The sequence below is a fragment of the Chlorocebus sabaeus genome, chromosome 16 (genome assembly GCF_047675955.1).
Source record: "Chlorocebus sabaeus isolate Y175 chromosome 16, mChlSab1.0.hap1, whole genome shotgun sequence".
Lineage (NCBI taxonomy): Eukaryota > Metazoa > Chordata > Mammalia > Primates > Cercopithecidae > Chlorocebus > Chlorocebus sabaeus.
The window spans coordinates 15,740,741-15,761,383 of record NC_132919.1 but is presented as its reverse complement, the minus strand read 5'-3'; the positions used below and the strand labels follow the sequence as shown (position 1 = coordinate 15,761,383).

General features: G+C 39.1%; 1 protein-coding gene across 2 annotated transcripts in view; it reads left to right on the top strand.

The window, feature by feature from the left end:
* Window positions 1-20,643, top strand: part of LOC119620357 (uncharacterized) — a 47,333-nt gene that overhangs the window by 21,217 nt on the left and 5,473 nt on the right. For both annotated transcript variants that reach the window (XM_073004704.1, XM_073004705.1), the window contains exons 4-5: window positions 11,088-11,214; window positions 12,214-12,309. In XM_073004704.1, coding sequence (XP_072860805.1) covers window positions 11,088-11,214; window positions 12,214-12,309 — 223 coding nt within the window. The remainder of the gene's footprint in view (window positions 1-11,087; window positions 11,215-12,213; window positions 12,310-20,643) is intronic.

The window sequence follows — 20,643 nt, the reverse complement described above, 5'->3', positions numbered from 1 at the left end:
TTGTATTCCTAAGATAATTTCCATTTGGCTGTAGTATATGCTGCATTTTATTTGTTGCTGAACCCACTTTGTTAGTATTTTGTTGAGAATTTTGTGTCTATATTCATGAGGATACTGGTCTGTAGTGTTCTTCTGATGTCTTTGTCTAGTTTAGGTAATATTGGTCTCATAAAGTGGGTTTGGAATTGTTCCCTTCCATTTTTTGGAAGAGTTAGTGAAGGATTGGTATTAATTCTTCTTGAAATGTTTGGTATAATTCACATGAAGCCATTTGAACCCAGGCTTTTCTTTGTGGGAAGTTTACTTGTTATGGATCTATCCAGATTTCCTGTTACACTGAGTCAGTTTTGGTAGTTAATGCCTTTCTAAGAATTTATCCAGTTCATCTAAGTTCACATACCATTGTTCATAGTGTTCCTTGATAATCCTCTTATTTCTTTAAGGTCAGTAGGAATGTCTTCTTTTTCATTCTGATTTTAGTAATCTGTGTCTTCTCTCTTTTTTTCTTAGTCCCTCTAGCTAATGGTTTGCCATTTTTTAATCTTCCCAAATAACCAACTTTTGCCTTCCTCTGCTGTTTTTCTGTTCTCTATTTTATCTCCATTCTAATATTTATTTCCTTCTTTCTTCTTTCTAAAAAATTTAGTTCACTCTTCCTTCTCTAGAGCCTTAAGTTATAACTTAAGGTTATTGATTTCTTCTTTTTAAATTGTAGACATTTTATAGCTATAAATTTCCCTCTGAGCACTGCTTTCACTTTGTCCAGCTACTACTGTTGAATTATCTCTTTGCCCCTTCGATTTTATACATTTTTGCTTCCTATATTATGGGACTGTTTTGTTAGGTGGGTGTATGTTTAAATTTGTTATGTTTTACTGATACACTTATTTCAATTATTATACTTTTCAACTCCAAAATTTCCGTTTAGTGAAATATCATTCACACAATGTCTTTTAAATCTTTATACATGGTTTTATTTAGGCGTTTGAACATACTTGTAATAGCAGCCTTAATGTCTTTGTTTAATAAATGCAACATCTTGACTTCCTTGGAGGTAGTTTCCATTGATGCTTTATTTTTTACTGTGTGTGGGCCATGCTTTCATGTTTCTTTGTGTGTTTTAATAATTTTTTGTTGAAAACCAGTTAGTTATTTTAAATAATATAATGTGGCAACTCTGGAAATCAGATTCTGCCCTCTCTAGGGTTTGTTGTTGCAGTTGTTGGTGGCACTGTTGCTATTTTTGTTTAGAAACTTTCCTGGACCAATCTGTAAAGTCTGTATTCTTTATCATGTATAGCCACTAAAATATCTGCTTGGTTAACATGGTGATTAGTTAATGATTAGACAGATTTCTTTATGTCTTAAACCAGTAAGTCTTCAGCAACTGCCAGAGGGATCTTTGTATGTGTTGGGCATACATTTTCCTCTTAGGCAGGCAGGTTACAACTCCGCCTTAGTCACTTCTTGCTTGTACAGAGCCTCAAGGTAAACCATAGATGAGAGATGAGGGCCTTTTCAGATTTTTCCTGGGGCTGAGTTCTTGGTGGAAAAAGAAAACAAAACCCAGTACATTGGTTACAGTTTGAATTACACACATGTCAAGTGATTAACAATAAAGTTTATGAACTCATCATCTCCTACATTTGCCATGTTTTTTTATTAGCAGTATTATCTAAAACATGCTTCAAAAACCTAAAGGTTGAAAACGCCAAAGGGATATGTATACATAAGACATGTATGACAAGCATACATATCTAAGTGGTAGAAAAACACCCAGAGGAAATCTTTCTTCTGATCTAGAACAGACCTTAGCCAGATATGATCTAAGTTGACTTCTTTGCCTGAGTAGTCAGCTACTCAGGGCTCTTAGTAAACTAATGATAACTTGTGATCAGAATGATAACAAGGTTACAAGCTGGAATTCTCAATACAGACTGCTTGGATTTGAATCTAGACTTTTCTGCTTCTTTGACCTTGGGCAAGACACCTAACATCTCTGTGCCTCACTCTCCTTATTTGTAAATAGCACCTTCCTTATTGTGATGATTCATTCAATACATTATAAGCCCCTAGAGCAGTCTCTGATACTTGATAAGCATTATACTCACAGAAGTGGGAAGAGTAGTTTGAATCCCTTAAACCTATTGCCCTCTTAACCAGTTAACCCATGAACAATCACATTTCATCTGTAACCCTTCTCTCACTAATTATTTTGATACAAATACAAAGCATTATTTAATCTATTATATATCTCTGATTGACAATTTTTAAAACTGTTAGTGTTATATAATATTACTATTATTATAGCTAAAAAATGAACACTGAACCTTTGTTTCATCAAATACTCGTTTGGTATTTGTCTCCCCAGTTGATTCATATGGTGTAATTGTGGTTAATGCCGAGACCAGTTCAGTTGGGGAGACCCTAACCCAGTGGCGCTAGAGGAATTAAAGACACACACACAGAAATATAGAGATGTGAAGTGGGAAATCAAGGGTTTCACGGCCTTCAGAGCTGAGAGCCCCAGAGATTTACCCACATATTTATTAACAGCAAACCAGTCATTAGCATTGTTTCTATAGATATTAAATTAACTAAAAGTATCCCTTATGGGAAACAAAGGGATGGGCCGAATTAAAGGAATAGGTTGGGCAAGTTAACTGCAGCAGGAACATGTCCTTAAGGCACAGATTGCTCATGCTATTGTTTGTGGCTTAAGAATGCCTTTAAGTGGTTTTCCACCCTGGGCGGGCCAGGTGTTCCTTGCCCTCATTCCAGTAAACCCACAACCTCCCAGCGTGGGCATTAGGGCCATTATGAACATGTTACAGTGCTGCAGAGATTTTGTTTATGGCCAGTTTTGTGGCCAGTTTATGGCCAGAATTTGGGGGGGGGGGGCTTGCTCCCAACATGTCCCCCTTCTTTGATTTGCAAAGAGATACAAGCAAAGGTGGCTTTGTCTCAGTGAGCTACTTCTTGCAGGAGTCGGGATCCACATCTGCCGACTATACAAAGACAACACAGGTTAAAAAAACAATCATCATTGAAATTACAGAGCTTCCAAGTGTTTTTATCCATTTTAATGGGTTACTAGCTGCTAATTTGTCTGCAGCTCCTTTAAGCACTCCAGGTCCTGGCATTAAGGTCAGGTGTGCCTGGGATGCTTTAAATATTTGTTCTTTTAATTTTGCTGTATCCAAAAACAAGTTTGTAGAGTGTCCTTCTAGATGCTTTTTTATTCTTTCCCAAATTTTGATCTTATTAAGAGCATTTAATAGTTTCCACAAATCCTTATGTTTAGCTCCTACAATGGGCCATATCATTTGAGGTTGAGGTGCCACTATACCATCATGATTCCAGATCATAGGAACTCTTGCCATACTTCTTATCATTTCTACCATCTGACCATTTTGTTCAGATCATCTGAACATAGTTTGGCCGTGGCACGCAGACTGAGAGGTGCAGTTCAAGCTAAACATCCCCTTAGGGGACCAATTAATAATTCCATAGGAATCATTGTGCAGCACCTCTGCCTGTTCTGCAATGCAATCTTCCTAAACAAGTACGTTCATTTTTTCTAACTGGGTCCAATCCTGTTTACAAATAGGTTTTTGAGGGTGGTATGCCTCAATTATAGGAGCAGATTTGTTATGGTGAATACTGAGATCAGAAAGCATGTGTAACTGTGTCATAGAGTGATTGCATCCAGGCATTATTGCCAGCCAAGATTGATAAATATGCCCAATAAGTATAATTGTTCTCTGTGTCAGCCCTTATTGAAGGAATACTCATGGCAGTGGTGATAACCACTATCATAGCTATCATTAAATTATTCATTGTGACTGGTTGTCCCGCTTTCCTCAGGTTTTCTTCCACCATCTGTGACAGCTTCTTCATCTGTCCCCAGGTGGGTGGCTGTGTTTGACAGGTGACATGACAGTTGGGGTCCTCCTCAGGATCAGCCTCAACATGGCTACAACCAAGGGGGTCCTCAGGGTCCTCCCAGAGTCTCTTCCTTGGCATCTGGCTCATAATAAGGTGTCAGGTGTCTTGATGGTATCCACATCAGCTGTTGATTTTGGCCTGGAGAAACACAAGCATAACTTCTACCCCAAGTTATTATTTTACCTATTTCCCAACTTTTTGTTATTGGATCTCGCCACCAAATCAGTTGTTCTGTTTCTGTCTTTGCAGGTGGTTTCTGTAGATGCTGTTCATCTGCTGATAACATCTGGCCTTTGGGCAGGCTCAAAAAAATTAAAGTTAATAATGCTAGATTCAGTTGCATCTGTGGGGTTCCATATATTCTGTCTCCCGCTTTCTGCTGTTGCAGCTGCTGTTTTAGGGAGAGATTCATTCTTTCCAGTATGGCTTGTCCTTGAGAATTGTATGGGATACCAGTAATGTGTTTAATATTCCACATAGAGAAAAATGTAGCTAGAGCTTGGCTAGTATAGCCTAGGGCATTATCTGTTTTAATAGAAGCTGGAATGCCCATCACCTCAAAACACTGCAAAAGGTGAAGTTTAACACAGGCAGAAGACTCTCCTGATCGGCATGTAGCCCAGACAAAGTAAGAAAAATTGTCCACACATACATGTACATAAGCTAGTCTCCCAAACGAGGGAACATGTGTGACATCCATTTGCCAAAGAGAGTTAGGTTCCAGTCCTTGAGGATTAACTCCTCCTATAAAAGATGAGGAATGTACCATTTGGCAAGTTGGGCATCGCTGGATAATAGCTTTAGCTTCTTTCCAGGTAATGCTGTATCTGCATTTGAGACTAGAGGCATTTACACGGGTTAAATTGTGAAAGTGTCTAGAATTAGATATTGCATTAGCAACTAGGCGGTCAGCCATTTGATTCCCTTCAATCAAAGGTCCTGGAAGAGGTGTATGAGCCCTGATGTGAGCGATGTAACAAGGGTGCATTCTACTCCTAACTGCTGTTTGTAATTGGGTAAATAAAGTCATCAGTTTTTCATCTGTATGAAATCGTAACTGAGCATTTTCAGTTAACTGTGGGGAATGAACCACGTATGAAGAATCAGAAATCACATTAATAGGCATATCAAAAGCAGTCAATACCTCAATTACAGCTACAAGCTCCACTTTTTGACCTGAAGTATAGGGCATCTGGAAAACTTTACTTTTTGAGCCAAAATAAGAAGCTTTACCATTACTAGACCCATCTGCAAAACAATGAAAATGCTTAGCAGGCTGCAGGTTGTTTACTTCAGGAATTGTAAATGCAAACCATTTACAGTCTTGCTCAACTAAAGGGATAGAAAAGAAACAGTCTTTTAAATCTGTGACTATTAAAGGCCAACTTTTTGGAATTATAGCAGGAGAAGGCAGTCCTGGCTGTAATGCTCCCATAGGTTGTATAACTGAATTGATGGCTCTTAAATCAGTTAACATTCTCCATTTACCTGATTTTTTTCTTAATTATGAAAACTGGAGAATTCCAAAGGAAAAATGTTGGAGCTATGTGCCCGTTTTCTAATTGTTCAGTAACTTATTTCTCTAAAGCCTCCAGTTTCTCTTTACTTAGCGGCCATTGTTCTATCCAAATTGGCTTATCTGTTAACCATTTTAAAGGTATAGGTTCTGGAGGCTTAACAATGGCTGCCATCAAAAATGATATCCTAATGTTTGGCAGTAACTTTTTAAACCTTGCAATTTTTTTTTCTAGTCCCGTACCAGGGATATACCCCATTTCATGCATCATATGTTGATTTTGGGGACTATATAATTGTTCTGGAATTAGAACTTGTGCTCCCCATTGGTGTAATAAATCTCTTCCCCATAAATTTATAGGTACAGAAGTTATAATTGGTTGAATAGTCCCAGGTTGTCCATCAGTCCCTTCACAATGCAAAATATAATTACTTTGATATACTTCGGTGGCTGTACCAGCTCCAACTATGTTAGATTGAGCAGGTTGAATTGGCCATGTGGATGGCCAGTGCTGTAGAGAAATGATTGAAATGTCCACTCCTGTATCTACCAAACCTTTAAATTTCTTTCCCTGAATAGTTCTTTTACAGGTAGGGGGTTTATCAGTAATTTGATTTACCCAATGAGCTGCTTTGCCTTGTTTATTTGTGCTTCCAAATCCTCCTGTTTGTTTAATTTTACTTTTTCTCATTCTCACATATGGCACAATCAGGAGCTGTGCTATACGCTCTCCTGGCTCTGCTTTCCAGGGAACAGAAGTAGCTATAACGATTTGAATTTCCCCATTGTAATCTGAATCAATGACTCCTGTATGTATTTGTACCCCTTTTAAACTTAAACTGGACCTTCCTAAAAGTAATCCTCTTGTCCCCCCAGCAAGGGTCCACAGACTCCTGTTGGGACCTTTTGCGGGGGTTCCCCAGGCAGAAGGCTTACAGCTTTTGTGCAGCGTAAATCTACTGTGGCACCACCAGCTGTGGCGGAGGACAGACATTGTACAAGGGTGAGGGAATGACCTGAGCTGGAAATGCCCCGGTTTAGAAGGGGGCCCAGGACAGACCCCCTCATGGCATTTCCCAAAATCGGGTTTCCTTCTTTATCAAACTTAGAGTGACATTGATTAGCCCAATGTTTTCCTTTTTCACATTTTGGACATATTTCAGGATCAGCAGTTTTCTTTTTTCCCCTATCTGGCAGCCTGACTTGCTGAGTTTTTCTACGTTCTTTTTTAGTATGACCATGCTTCCCACAGTTAAAACAAGCTCCAGGAAATGGAGTATTTCCTTTATCCACTCTCGGTCCTGCCATTGCCTGTGCGAACCAGGTAGCTTTATGCAGATTACCTCCGATACCATCACAGTCCTTGATATAATCAATTACATGTGCTTTCCCTCTGATAGGTTGCAGAGCAGCCTGGCAATCGGGATTAGCATTGTCAAAAGCTAGTAACTGCAACACTATATCCTGAGCAGCCAAATCTGCAATCATCTTTTTAAGAGACTCCTGTAACTGAGCTGTGAAATCAATGTATAGTTCTCTTGGTCCCTGTTTTATAGCACTAAAGGAAGGGTATTGTTCTCCAACTGAAGTGATTTTTTCCCAAGCTCGAATGCACACTCTGCTAAGCTGTTCTATGGCATCATCCTGCATGACCACTTGTGCATCTCAGCCAGCCCAGCCGCCAACCCCCAAAAGTTGGTCTGCAGTTATATTAATTTGAGGTTGGGCCTGGGCATTGTGAGCGGGCTGAATGTAAGCTTCATTTGCGTACCAAGTTTTACATTTTAAGAACTGAGCAGGAGTTAGACAAGCTCGAGTAAGAGCGTCCCAGTCAGTAGGTATCATCTGACTGGAAACAGCAACATTCTTTAACAGTCCCAATACAAAAGGAGAACCTGGTCCATATTGATTTATAGCTTATTTAAATCCTTTGAGTAATTTAAAAGGGAGAGGCACAAATGTAACTGTAATATTTCCCTGTTGATCTGGGGGGTGTATTCGAACAGGGAATTGCCAAGCCTCTAAATCACCCTCTCGTCTAGCTTGCTGAATTCCTGCCTGAATAGAACTAAGAGCAGTTGCTCAAGGTGCTGCTCAAACAGTCACTGGGGCAACTGCTTTTCACCCAGTGTCCTCCAGAAAAGAAAGATCTGGAGGGTCTTTTTCTTCAAAATAATATTGAAGGGATGCAGAAGGGTAGGGATGAACCTCTCCCTCCTTTGCCGCTTTAGCTTTAACTGCAAATAAACATGCTCTGTACCCTATTCTGTTACTTCGGCATACTCTCCTTCCTCCTCCTCATCAGTGTGAAAAAGTTCCCAGGTGAAACGAACCAGACCCCACACTTGTCCCATTGTTACCCTGACGCTTCTGAGCTCCCCTTCTTACTCACCACGGGGATTGCTTTAAGAGTACTCGGGTGTCCTCCAGCTTAGTTTTTCCATTCCAACCATCGCTCCAGCGACCCTTCGACCGGGATTCGAGCCCCCACGAATGGACACCACTTGCCGAGACCAGCTCGGTCAGGGAGACCCTAACCCAGCAGTGCTGGAGGGTTTAAAGACACACACACAGAAATATAGAGGTGTGAAGTGGGAAATCAGGGGTCTCACAGCCTTCAGAGCTGAGACCCCCGAACAGAGATTTACCCACATATTTATTAACAGCAAACCAGTCGTTAGCGTTGTTTCTATAGATATTAAATTAACTAAAAGTATCCCTTATGGGAAACGAAGGGATGGTCTGAATTAAAGGAATAGATTGGGTTAGTTAACTGCAGCAGGAGTTTGTCGTGAAGGCACAGATCGCTCATGCTGTTGTTTGTGGCTTAAGAACACCTTTAAGCAGTTTTCCACCCTGGGCAGGCCAGGTGTTCCTTGCCCTCATTCCAGTAAACCCACAACCTTCCAGCGCGGGCGTTAGGGCCATTCTGAACATGTTACAGTGCTGCAGAGATTTTGTTTATGGCCAGTTTTGTGGCCAGTTTATGGCCAGATTTTGGGGGACTTGCTCCCAGCAGGTTAATATGCCTCTTAGGTCACTTTTAATGCAGAAGTTTCCCCCTCTTTCTTTTACCGCTTTGTAACTGTTTATTAAGGAAACCAGGTTATTGGTGCTTTAGAGCTATGTTGTCTAATACAGAAGCCACTAGCCACATGTGACAGTGGACCACCTGAAACATGACTAGTGCGAATCGAGATGGTCTGTCAAATTAAAACACACACCAGATTTCAAAGACAGTATGATAAGATAACGTAAACTGTCTCATTAAGAGTTTTTATATTGATGCATTTTGAAATAACATTTTATATATTTGGATTAAATAAAACATTATTAAAACTAATTTTACTTATTTCTTTTTGTTTTTAATGTGGCTACTAGAAACTATAAAATCACCTATATGGCTTGCTTTATATTTTTATTGGACAGGATTAATTTAGAATTTCACAAGATACGGATTTTACTGATTACATCCCCATGGAATTATTTAACATGCCCCTCTGCCCCTATCTGTATTGCCTTTAAATTGGTAGTTAGATCCTTGATCAGATTCAGAGTTTGATTTTTTTTTTTTTTTTTTTTTTTTTAAACAGGGTCTCACTTTGTTGACTTCCTGGGCTCAAGGGATCCTCCCACATAAGCCTCCCAAGTAGTCGGGACCACAGGCACGCACCACCACGTCCAGCTAATTTATTCTATTTTATTTTTTGTAGAGATGGGGTCTTCCTATGTTGCCTAGACTGGTCTTGAACTCCTGGGCTCAAATGACCCTCCTGTCTTGGCCTCACAAAGTGCTGGGATTACAGACATGAGTTACTGCACCCGGCAGAGAGTTTGATTTTTTAAAATATTTTCAGCAATGTCATTTCATATTGCTGGTATATACCACCAGAAGATGTACACCATCAAACTGAGGCCTTTCTTTTATGTTAGCAGCTGCTGATAGTTCTTTAATTCATTAGAAGTTGCAAATTGTGATGTTCTAATTCTTTTGTTCCTTCTTCATTTATTAGCTAAAGTACTTCCATAAAGAGAAACCTTCCCTCATCAACTACTTAATTATGTTTGATTATAATACAAACTATGTATACTTTGCATAGGTAAGAAAGGATGAAAGTTTGATTCCTTCTCTTTACTTACCAGTTTCCAGGTATTCTCCAAAAATGATAGATGAGATTTTTAAAGTAATGTATCATGAATATAACTGTATTAGATATTTTTGAAATCCATTGCAATTATTATCCTTATTGATGCGCAAATTGTCACATCATTCGCCAGTGGAAGCCTCTTCAAGTGTTTCCTGTGTCTTAGATATGACCCTAGTAGTTTTTGATAGCTTCCTTGCTTTTTGATGTTTCAGGGTGTTCTAGGCCCTGGTTCCTTTTAGGAAGAAGTAATATTTAGAGCCTACAGTCTGGTTTGCATAGTGCCACCTTATTAGTTATGGTTTCTGGGCCTTTTCAGTGGCTGAAGCTAGGAAATATTTTTTTCCCCTTAAAATGCTTCATGAATCTCTAGTGATACTTCCTATTCAAATTCAGAACTATGGAGTTTTTAACCTAATCTTATCAATATTACATTTCTGTCTTCTTTCTCCCATGCCAAATGTATTAGTTCTCAATGACATCAGTATGCTGATTTGCTTTATCCAGCACTATACACACAACAGTTACATAATAGCATGTCTGTCACTGTAATTAATATGATTATTTACTGAAAATATTTTGGTTTTGTTTTTATTTTGCAGTTACTTTTCTCAGGGTGTATCTTGTGAGGTATATACAGAAAAATTACTCTTGTAAATCACTCAACATAGTTCCTCTCTAATGAATGAGTATGCTACCACCTGGTTTCATGTTACTCTTAATTTTTAGGGATTTTTAAAAATTTTTATTTCATTTATAATATAAAGTAATTTAAATGGTCCAAAAGTCAAATCTACAAAACAAATAGCCAAAGGAGTCTAGCCTTCATTCCAGTACTCTCTACTCCCTCTTTTCTCCAGTAGGTAACCATTAAAAATGTTTATGGCCTAGTCTTCCATTTTTTAATATGTGTACATATCCTGACCAAAGAACTTCCCCAAAGTTCCTTGATTTTTTATTTTTCTTTTTCAAAGAGAAAGCATATAGTATTCTATATCCATAATACAAATGATAAAATATATCTTTTAGTAAGTCATAGTCTATAGATTAGAACTGAAAGAAAATTGATATTTTACATAAGCCAGGGTTTTAAGGAAGAAAGATGATTTGGGTAGAAACTGCTCGCTGTTATCAAATATTTTAAATACTTTCTAGGGAAGGAGGAAACCATGCTGTTTGACTCCAGATAATATAGTGGAGCCAATATTTATAATTTATTATAAATCTTGAAGCCAGACTTGGTCTGAAAAGAAATTCTGCTATCAGATGAAACTCTGAAGATTATATAGGCAGCATATTATGGCTTCAAGTTCTTGTCACTGGAGAGATTTATATATCCTATAAGGGATGAACTGGTTGACCTACATAATCATTTGGTGATTCTGGTTTCTGGGGCTCTTCCCCAGTTTGTTATGTATAATTCTGCCTAACAAGTCTAATTGTATAGTCTCTAAATGATCACAGTGTAATTGTTTTAGGAATCAGTGACATTTAAGGATGTGGCTATAGACTTCACATTGGAGGAGTGGAGATTGATGGACCCTACACAGAGGAACCTGCACAAGGATGTGATGCTAGAGAATTACAGGAATCTGGTCTCCCTGGGTAAGGATAACTTCTCTTCTGTGTTGATTGATCTGCCCATTTGATCAGGTTTGCCAAAGATAAAAGGCCTCTAAAGTATTTAACTGAAGTACTTGATCTTAGGGGCACATTGTTGGGTTATGCTATTCCTCACTTTTACATGATCTGCCCATTGTAGAGTAAGAAACATACTTCTCTGGAATCTTGGAGATTGTTGACAACCCCACAGATTTTGGACCGAAGTATTTTCTAGTCACTTCCTTAAATGGAAGTTATCAGTACCTCTAGAAGAAAGAAACAAATGTATTCAATTTCTTTCTAAACCCGCTAGATTATTCCCATAATCTGTTAGCCCACCAAACCAGAATCATAGTGTTGAGCTCCTTTGGGATGTCTTTGTAATTGTCTAAAACATCACTATACAATATGGCAGGTACTAGTCACTTGTGCCTTTTTTTTTTTTTTTTTTTTTTTTTTTTTTTGTGAGACGGAGTCTCGCTCAGTTGCCCAGGCTGGAGTACATTGGCGTGATCTCGGCTTACTGCAAGCTCTGCCTCCTGGGTTCACGCCATTCTCCTGCCTCAGCCTCCCAAGTAGCTGGGACTACAGGCGCCCGCCGCCACGCCTGGCTGATTTTTTGCATTTTTAGTAGAGATGGGATTTCACCGTGTTAGCCAGGATGGTCTTGATCTCCTGACCTCGTGATCCGCCCGCCTCGGCCTCCCAAAGTGCTGGGATTGCAGGCATGAGCCACTGCGCCCAGCCTCACTTATGCCTTTTGAGCACTTGAAATTTGGCTAGTCCATCTGAAGAACTGAATTTTAGATTTTACTTAATTTTATTTAATTTAAATTCAAATTTAAATAGCCATATGTGACAACTGGCAACTGTATTGGACAGTGCGGCTCCAGAACCTCCTGTAATGGTCATTCTGCATGGAAGATTAAGAACTGAGACTGAATTTGGCAGGAGTTCTTGCTCATGGCTCCAATCAAATCCTGTTTATTTTTCTCTGGACAGGGCTTGCAGTTTCCAAACCGGACATGATATCTCATTTGGAGAATGGGAAAGGACCATGGGTGACAATGAGAGAAATTTCAAGAATTCCCTATCCTGGTGAGTTAAACAGAACCAAGAAGATGGGATTTATTTGAAGTAACAGACTATAGGGGGATGTTCAACACAACATCTGAAAAAATTTTAAAGATATATTTGTTCAAAGCTGTCTCAGAGGAAGAGATCCCCCATCTCACTGCCTGTCTCTCTCACCCCCATCTTCTCTTATCCTCTCTCTCTGTCCTCCACTTTTGGGAACCATCTCATCCTATTGTGCTTTCCTGGGGACATGCTTTTCATAATTATTATTTTGTTCTTCATTCAAACATACACAAAATATCCCTTTCAGGTCTATCTTCTCCAGTTAACTTTATGTTTCTCATTTGTTTCACCATTATCTGACAGTTCTTCCTTCATTTACCTGAAAATGCTTTCATAAGGGTCCCCACTGATTTCTCTTAAGGCAAACTTATTTACTCATTATTTAGTTTTCTTCACCTGCAAGGCTGCAGAAACTTTGGAGGAACCCACCACCTGTCCTCCAGTACCTCCAATACTATACAATCAAAATATAGTATTGATGTATTTAATCAATATTATACATCTATATGCTGTGAACTGGCTTAGGTACAAGGGCTACAGCACCTAATAAAATGGACCAGGTCCCTGCCTTCATGAAGATTAAATTTTGAGAAACAGAAATTTGGCAAATAAATAAAAACAAACTAAATGGTGGTTGCCATACCTCCCAGCTATGAGATAAATTGGAGGATAGGAAAGAGTAACTGGGGTGGGATGAGGACACCTTCAAACAGGGTGGTCAGGGGAGCTTCTGAAGAGGTGACATTTGAGCTGAGACCTGAAGGGTCAGAAGAAGAAGCCAGGGAGGGGAAGAGGAAAAAGGAAGTATTCCAGGCTAAGGGAACAACAATGCAAAGGATCTGATACAGCAAAGAAGGCCATGTATTCTGGAAATCAAAAGGAAGCTGCTGTGACTAAAGTGAGCAAACTGGTACAGAATAAGATTAGAGATGTAGGAGCCTGCCTGTGCAGGGCTTTGTAGATGATCCAAGTGAGTTCCAAAGCATGGAGAGATTTTACTGCAGGGTTTTTAGAAAATAACCCTGTTTATAGAGATTAAACTTGAGGCATAAAGCAGGCAGTAAGTTAAAAGGTTGTTACAATAGTCTATCCAGGAGATGAGAGGAACTTTGATTAGGGTGGTGGTAGTGGAGATGGAAAGAAATAAATAGATTCTGATTCATTTTATTATGATGCCATGAACAACCCACACATGCATTACATATTTTTATATATCAGTTATTATTTATGCTTAAAAGATTGAGTGAAAAGTAGACATTAGAGATAGTTTTAAATAACTTTTTAGAGAGGGACTTTTTTTTCCCCTGTGAAGAGGGAAAGAGAAATGGAGCAGTGGCTAAAGGAAAGAATGGAGTCAAGAAAAAACACTTGTTTTATTTTTGAGATGGGAGCTGCTATGACATGTTTGAGTGCTGATAGGATCGCCTTAATGGAGAGAGCGACATTGATGTTGCAAGACAAAGATGAAGGACTAAAGTGTTTGACAGGGTTAAAGGAGATAAAATCTAGAATGGAAAGGGGGATTTACCTTTAATTGGTGGAGAGGTCACCTCCTGTGTTGTAATACTGAGAAAGGTGGAGAAGATGGGTGTACCTGCAGGTCAGTTGAGGGCAGGAAAATTGAGGCCGCTATTATGATAGCTGCCATATTTTCTAAAATGTGAGGCAAGATCATCAGCTTATGGTGAGGGAAGAAAAAGTTGTGAGAGAGGGAAAGTTATTTTTTATGGTAGTGGAATTCACCAGGGAAGCCATCTTGGCCTGAAGCTTTTATTGGGATTTAATTATAGCTTGTATACCTTCAGTACTTAGGACTTTTCATATTTCCTATTTCTTTTTGTTTTAGTTTAGCAAATTATGTTTAGGGATTGTTCTGTTTAATTTTTAAATTTATTGGCATACTATCCTCTGCTTATCATTTAAATGTTTATACGGATCTGAAGTGATGTGCCACTTCTTATTCCTGATACTGGTTTTTTGTGTTTTCTTTATTTTATCTTACTCAGTCTTGCTAGAGTTTATCAATCTTGACTTTTTTTTTCTTTGAGACAGGGTCTCATTCTGTCACCCAGGCTGGAATGCAGTGGCATGATCATAGCTCACTGCAGCCTCGAACTCCTGGGCTCAAGTGATCCTCCTGCTTCATCCTCCTACATAGCTGGGATTAGAGGCACACACCACCACCTAAGATTTTTATGTTTTGTAGAGGGGTCTCACTATGTTGACCAAGATGTTCTCGAACTCCTGGGCTCAAGCTATCCTCCCACCTCAGCCTCCCAAATTGCTGGGATTTCAGATATGAGCCACCATGCATGACATTACTTGGCTTTTAAAAACATTACTGTTTTTAGTCCTTTTTCTTGTATGTTTGAGTTTTATTACTTTCTGTTCTTTATTATTTTATTACATTCTCAGAGCTTAATTTGTGGATCTTTTCTAACCTCTTGAATTAGATACTTATATCATTGATTTTCAGCTGTTCTAATTGTTTAGGGCTATCAGAACTATATCACACTTTTTTATGTAGCATCTTCATAATTTTTGAGTGGAAAATATTTTATATTTCTATTGTGATATCTTTTATCCTTCAGTTATTTTTAAATGTTTTTCTTAATTTTGTGCCATTTGGAAATTTTCTAGCAATCTTATTAACTTTAATTCTATTATGGTCAGACAAGATGCTCTGAATTATGTCAGTCTTTGCAGAATTTTGTAAGCATTTTGTGCTGTTGAAAAAAATTTATAGCCTATACGTATTAAGTATAATTTCTAGATGTGTCAGGAGATTAAGTTTGTTAGTTACGTTGTTAAAATCTGTGTACTTACAGCTTATTCTATCAGTTGAGAAAGATTTTTTAAAGTCTGCTAGTGAGACTATACACTTGTTTCCTATTTCGTTCATTTAATTTTTTTTTCTGTATTTGAAGCTGTGTTATTATGTAAATACAAAGTTATGATTGTTATCTTTATGGTAAATTGGCTTTTGTCATTATGAAGTATTTCATTTCTTAATGGTTTTTGCCTTAAAGTCTGTTTTGTCTGATGTTAATATTACTACAGCATCTTTCTTTTGGTTGTTGTTTGTATGGTATATGTTTTTTCATCTGCTCACTTTCACCTTCTGTGTATTCTTGTACTTTTTGTCTTTATTTTATAAGTAGTATGTTGTTAATTTTTTTTTTTTTTTTTTTTTTTTTGAGACTCAGTTTCGCTCTTATCGCCCAGGCTGGAGTGCAATGGCGCAATCTTGGCTCACCGCAAACTCTGCCTCCTGGGTTCAAGTGATTCTCCTGCCTCAGCCTCCCAAGTAGCTGGGATTACAGGCATCTGCCACCATGTCCAGCTAATTTTTGTATTTTTAGTAGAGATGGGGTTTTACCATGTTGGCCAGGTGGTCTCGATCTCTTGACCTCAAGTGATCCACCCGCCTTGGCCTCCCAAAGTACTGGGATTACAGGCGTGACCACTGCACCTGGCCTATTGTTAATATTTTAACCAATCTGACAGTTCCTGTCTTTTGGAGTGTTCAGTCTATTTATACATAGTACATTTACATTTAACTGTGAAAGCATTTTGCCCATTCTGTATTCTTTTTCTTTCCATTCATGCCTTCCTTTAGATTTATCACCTTTTATTGTTCTATTTGCCCTCTCTGATCACTTGGTAATCGTAACATTTTAAATTATTTGTTCAATGATTAACCCTGAGATGAAAGTCTCCATCCATGATTCAATAGTTATATATAGGTTTTTCCCTCTTCCCAAGCAATAAAAGGATCTTAGAATAGCTTATTCCATTTAACCTCACATACATTATTGAAATTATATATTTTAATTCTATATATGTCGAATCACATAAAATATTATTATTACGCTTTATGCAGTCAATGTTCATTTAAACTTACCCACATTTTTGCCTTTCCTTTCTCTTTGTTTTTTTCAATGCTGAGCTTGTATCTGAGATTATTTTTCTTCTGCCTAAAAAACACTCTTTAATATTTCCTTTTACTCAGATATACTTGTGCCATATTCTCTTTTGTTTTTCTTTTTTTTTTTCCTTTGAGATGGAGTTTTGCTCTTGTTGCCCAGGCTGGAGTGCAGTGCACGATCTTGGCTCACTACAACCTCCATCTCCCAGGTTCAAGCAATTCTCCTTCCTCAGCCTCCCGAGTAGCTGGGATTGCAAGTATATGCCACCATGCCAGGCTAATTTTGTATTTTTAGTAGAGAAGGGGTTTCTCCATGTTGGTCAGGCCAGTCTCGAACTCCTAGCCTCATGAGATCTGCCCGCCTCGGCCTCCCAAAGTGCTGGGATTACAGGCGTGAGCCACCATGCCTAGCCTCTTCTTTTTTTTTTTCTAAAAATATTTTCATTTGACCTTCATTTTGGGAGGATATTTTTGGTAAGCTTGGAATTTTAGATTTGCGGTTACATTCTTTCAGCATTTCAAAGGTATCATTTATTGTTTTCTGTCATATGTAGAACCTGTTGAGAAGTGAACCATCTGTCTAAACTTTTATATAAAAGGCAAGGCAGCAACATTTTCGGCTTTGTTGGATCATAAGGAGACTCTGCTGCAACTACTCCTCTCTGACATTTTAGCACCAAGGAATCCATAGGCAACACATTAACCAAGTAGTGTGGTTGTGCTCCACTAAAACTTCACTTATGGACTCTGAAATTTGAATTTCATACATTTTTAATGTGTCACAGTATCATTCTTTTCATATATTTTTCAACCACTTTAAATGTAAAATTTGGCCAGGCGTGGTGGCTCATGCTTGTAATCCCAGCACTTTGGGAGGCCAAGGCAGGCAGATCACTTGAGGCCAGGAGTTTGAGACCAGCAACATGGTGAAACCCCGTCTCTACTAAAAATACAAATTTTAGCTAGGCATGGTGGCACTGGCCTGTAATCCCAGCTACTCAGAAGGCAGAGGCACAAGAATCACTTGAACCCAGGAGGCGGAGGTTGCAGTGAACTGAGATTGCCCACTGCACTCCAGCCTGGGTGACAGAGTAAGACTCGGTCTCAAAATAAGTAAGAAAGTAAATAAATAAATAAATAAATAAAATATAAAAAATCATTCTTACCTTGCTGGCTATACAGAAACAGACAGTGGGCCAAATTGGTTATAATTTGTAACCTCTGATCTAATTGTTGCTCGTTAAAGGACATCTGTCTTTGACCAGGTGTTGGGAGGCCGAGGTGGGTGGATCACTTGGGGTCAGGCGTTTAAGACAAGCCTGGGAAACATGGCAAAATCCCATCTCTACTAAAAATACAAAAATTAGCCGGGCATTGTGGTACCCACCTGTAATCCTATCCACTGCACTCCAACCTGGGCGACAGAGCAAGACTCTGTTTTTTTAAATAAACAAAAACAAAAAACAAAACCGGATATCTGTCTCTTTTTTTTTTTTTTTTTTTGAGATGGAGTCTTGCTCTGTCGCCCAGGCTGGAGTACAGTGGCGTGATCTCAGCTCACTGCAAACTGCCTCCCGGGTTCAAGTGATTCTCCTGCCTCAGCCTCCTGAGTAGCTGGGACTACAGGCACCCACCACCACGCTCAGCTAATTTTTGTATTTTTGGTAGAGACGGGGTCTCACTGTATTGGCCAGGCTGGTCTCGAACTCCTGACCTCAGGTGATCTGCCCACCTTGGCCTCCGAAAGTGCTGGGATTATAGGCGTAAGCCACCGTTCCTGGCCCTGTCTCTCTTCTTTTGGCTGCTTTTAAGAGTTTGGTTTTCAATGGTTTTACTACTGTATACTTTAATAGTTTTCTTCATCTTTTTCATGCTGAAGATTCATTTGGCTTCTATGATTTGTGACTTGATATTTTTTTATCTGTTGTGGAAAATTCTAATACATTGTTTCTTTGACTTAGCTTCTGTCCATTCTCTCTCACTTCTCTTTTTAACCTTCTAGGACTCTGGTTACATCTGTGATAGACCTTTTCACCCTATCCTGGATGTCTCTTCTTCTTTTCTTTTTTTTTTTTTTTTTTTTTTTTTTTTTGAGACGGAGTCTCGCTCTGTCGCCCAGGCTGGAGTGCAGTGGCCGGATCTCAGCTCACTGCAAGCTCCGCCTCCCGGGTTCATGCCATTCTCCTGCCTCAGCCTCCCGAGTAGCTGGGACTACAGGCGCCCGCCACCTCGCCCGGCTAGTTTTTTTGTAGTTTTAGTAGAGACGGGGTTTCACCGTGTTAGCCAGGATGGTCTCGATCTTCTGACCTCGTGATCCGCCCGTCTCGGCCTCCCAAAGTGCTGGGATTACAGGCTTGAGCCACCGCGCCCGGCCTTCTTCTTTTCTAATGTTTGCAAGTTTTTCATTATTTTTCTGCTTTCAACTTCATATTCTTTTGGCCTTTTACATTTATTATTAGTTTCTGAATTCCAAATTGGTGCTACAGATGTTTTCTATAGCCTTTCTTCTTATTTTATTTATTTATTTATTTATTTGAGATGGAGTGTCTCTCTGTCGCCCAGGCTGGAGTGCAGTGGTACAATCCCAGCTCCCTACAACCTCCGCCTCCTGACCTCCTGACCGGGTTCAAGCAATTTTCCTTCCTCAGCCTCCCGAGTAGCTGAGATTACAAGCGTGTGCCACCACACCCAGCTAATTTTTGTGTTGAGGTGGGGTTTCACCATGTTGGCCAGGCTGGTCTCGAACTCCTGACCCCAGGTGATCCGCCCACCTCGGCCTCCCAAAGTGCTGGGATTACAGGCATGAGCCACCATGCCCGGCCTTCTTTTATTTATTTATTTATTTATTTATTTATTTATTTATTTGAGACAGGGTTTCACTTTGTCACCCAGGCTGTAGTGCAGTGTAGATCATAGCTCACTGTAGCTTCAACCTCCTGGGCTTCAGGGATCCTCCAGGTTTAGCCTTCCAAATATTTAGGACTACAAGTGTGTGCCACCATGCCCAGCTCATTTTTAATTTTTTGTAGAGATGGGGTCTCACTGTGTTGCCAAAGCTGGTCTTAAACTCCTGGGCTCAAGCAGTCTTCCTGCCTCAGCCTCCCAAAGTGCTGGGATTACAGGCATGAGCCACCACACCCAGCCTTATAGCTTTTTTTCTGACAGCAAAAGTTTTGTTTTCTTTTATCAGATATTGGCAATATAATATCCTATGACAGCAAAAAATATGCTCAAACTAATTAAAACTATTTAAAAGTAAGAGTGATAAATAGCAACAACATGACAAAATATTAATTTAAATGTTATAAAAGTAAAATAACATAGACAAATCATACTGTTTAAAAATGAGTTTTAAAATCATCAAATTGGCTGGGCACAGTGGCTCACATCTGTAACCCCAGCACTTTGGAAGGCCGAGGAGGGTGGATCACTTGAGGCCAGGAGTTGGAGACCATCCTGGCCAACATAGCAAAATACTTTCTCTACTAAAAATAAGAAAAATTAGCTCGGTGAGTGTGGTGGTGCATGCCTGTAATTCCAACTACTTCAGAAGCTGAAGCACAGGAATCGCTTGAACCCAGGAGGTGGAGATTGCAGTGAACTGAGATTGTGCCACTGTATTACAGCCTGGGCAACAGAGTGAGACACTGCCTCAAAAAAAAAAAAAAAAAAAAAAAAAAGTCATAAAACCATTCTACCATCAACAAGAGTTTTTATTGAACTTATATTTAAACATTGAGGCATAATTACCTGAAAATGAATTAGAAGTTTTAAAAAGCATTAAAGTGTCTTAAAAATAAAATATTAAATTGCATACACAAACACATTGTAAGACCAGTATCCCACAGTGTAATTTTTAATGAATTTTTGACAAACTGGCAGAAAAGTTCTTAGGGCCATAAAAAAGTTGTTAAATCTACTCTTAATTAAATAATAATTATCACTATATGAAATAGTAAGTATAAATATTAACTTTTGATTAGTTTGTTGTTTAGCTCTTTTTGAAAATCAAAGTGTTTTTTTCCATAAAAGTTTTATTAAAAGGTATATACAAAGACTTGAATAAACTATTCTGCCAGTGAAATTTGAGAAAGCCCTCACAACAAAGCTAGTCAATCAAGAATGAGAACAAATAGAGGCCAAGCATGGTGGCTCATGCCTGTAATCCCAGCACTTTGGGAGGCTGAGGTGGGTGGATCACCTGAGGTCAGGAGTTCAAGACCAGCCTGGCCAACATGGCAAAACCCCATCTTTACTAAAAATACAAAAATTAGCTGGCCGTGGTGGCACATGCCTGTTGTCCCACCTACTCAGGAGGCTGAGACAGGAGAATTGCTTGAACCCAGGAGGCGGAGGTTGCAGTG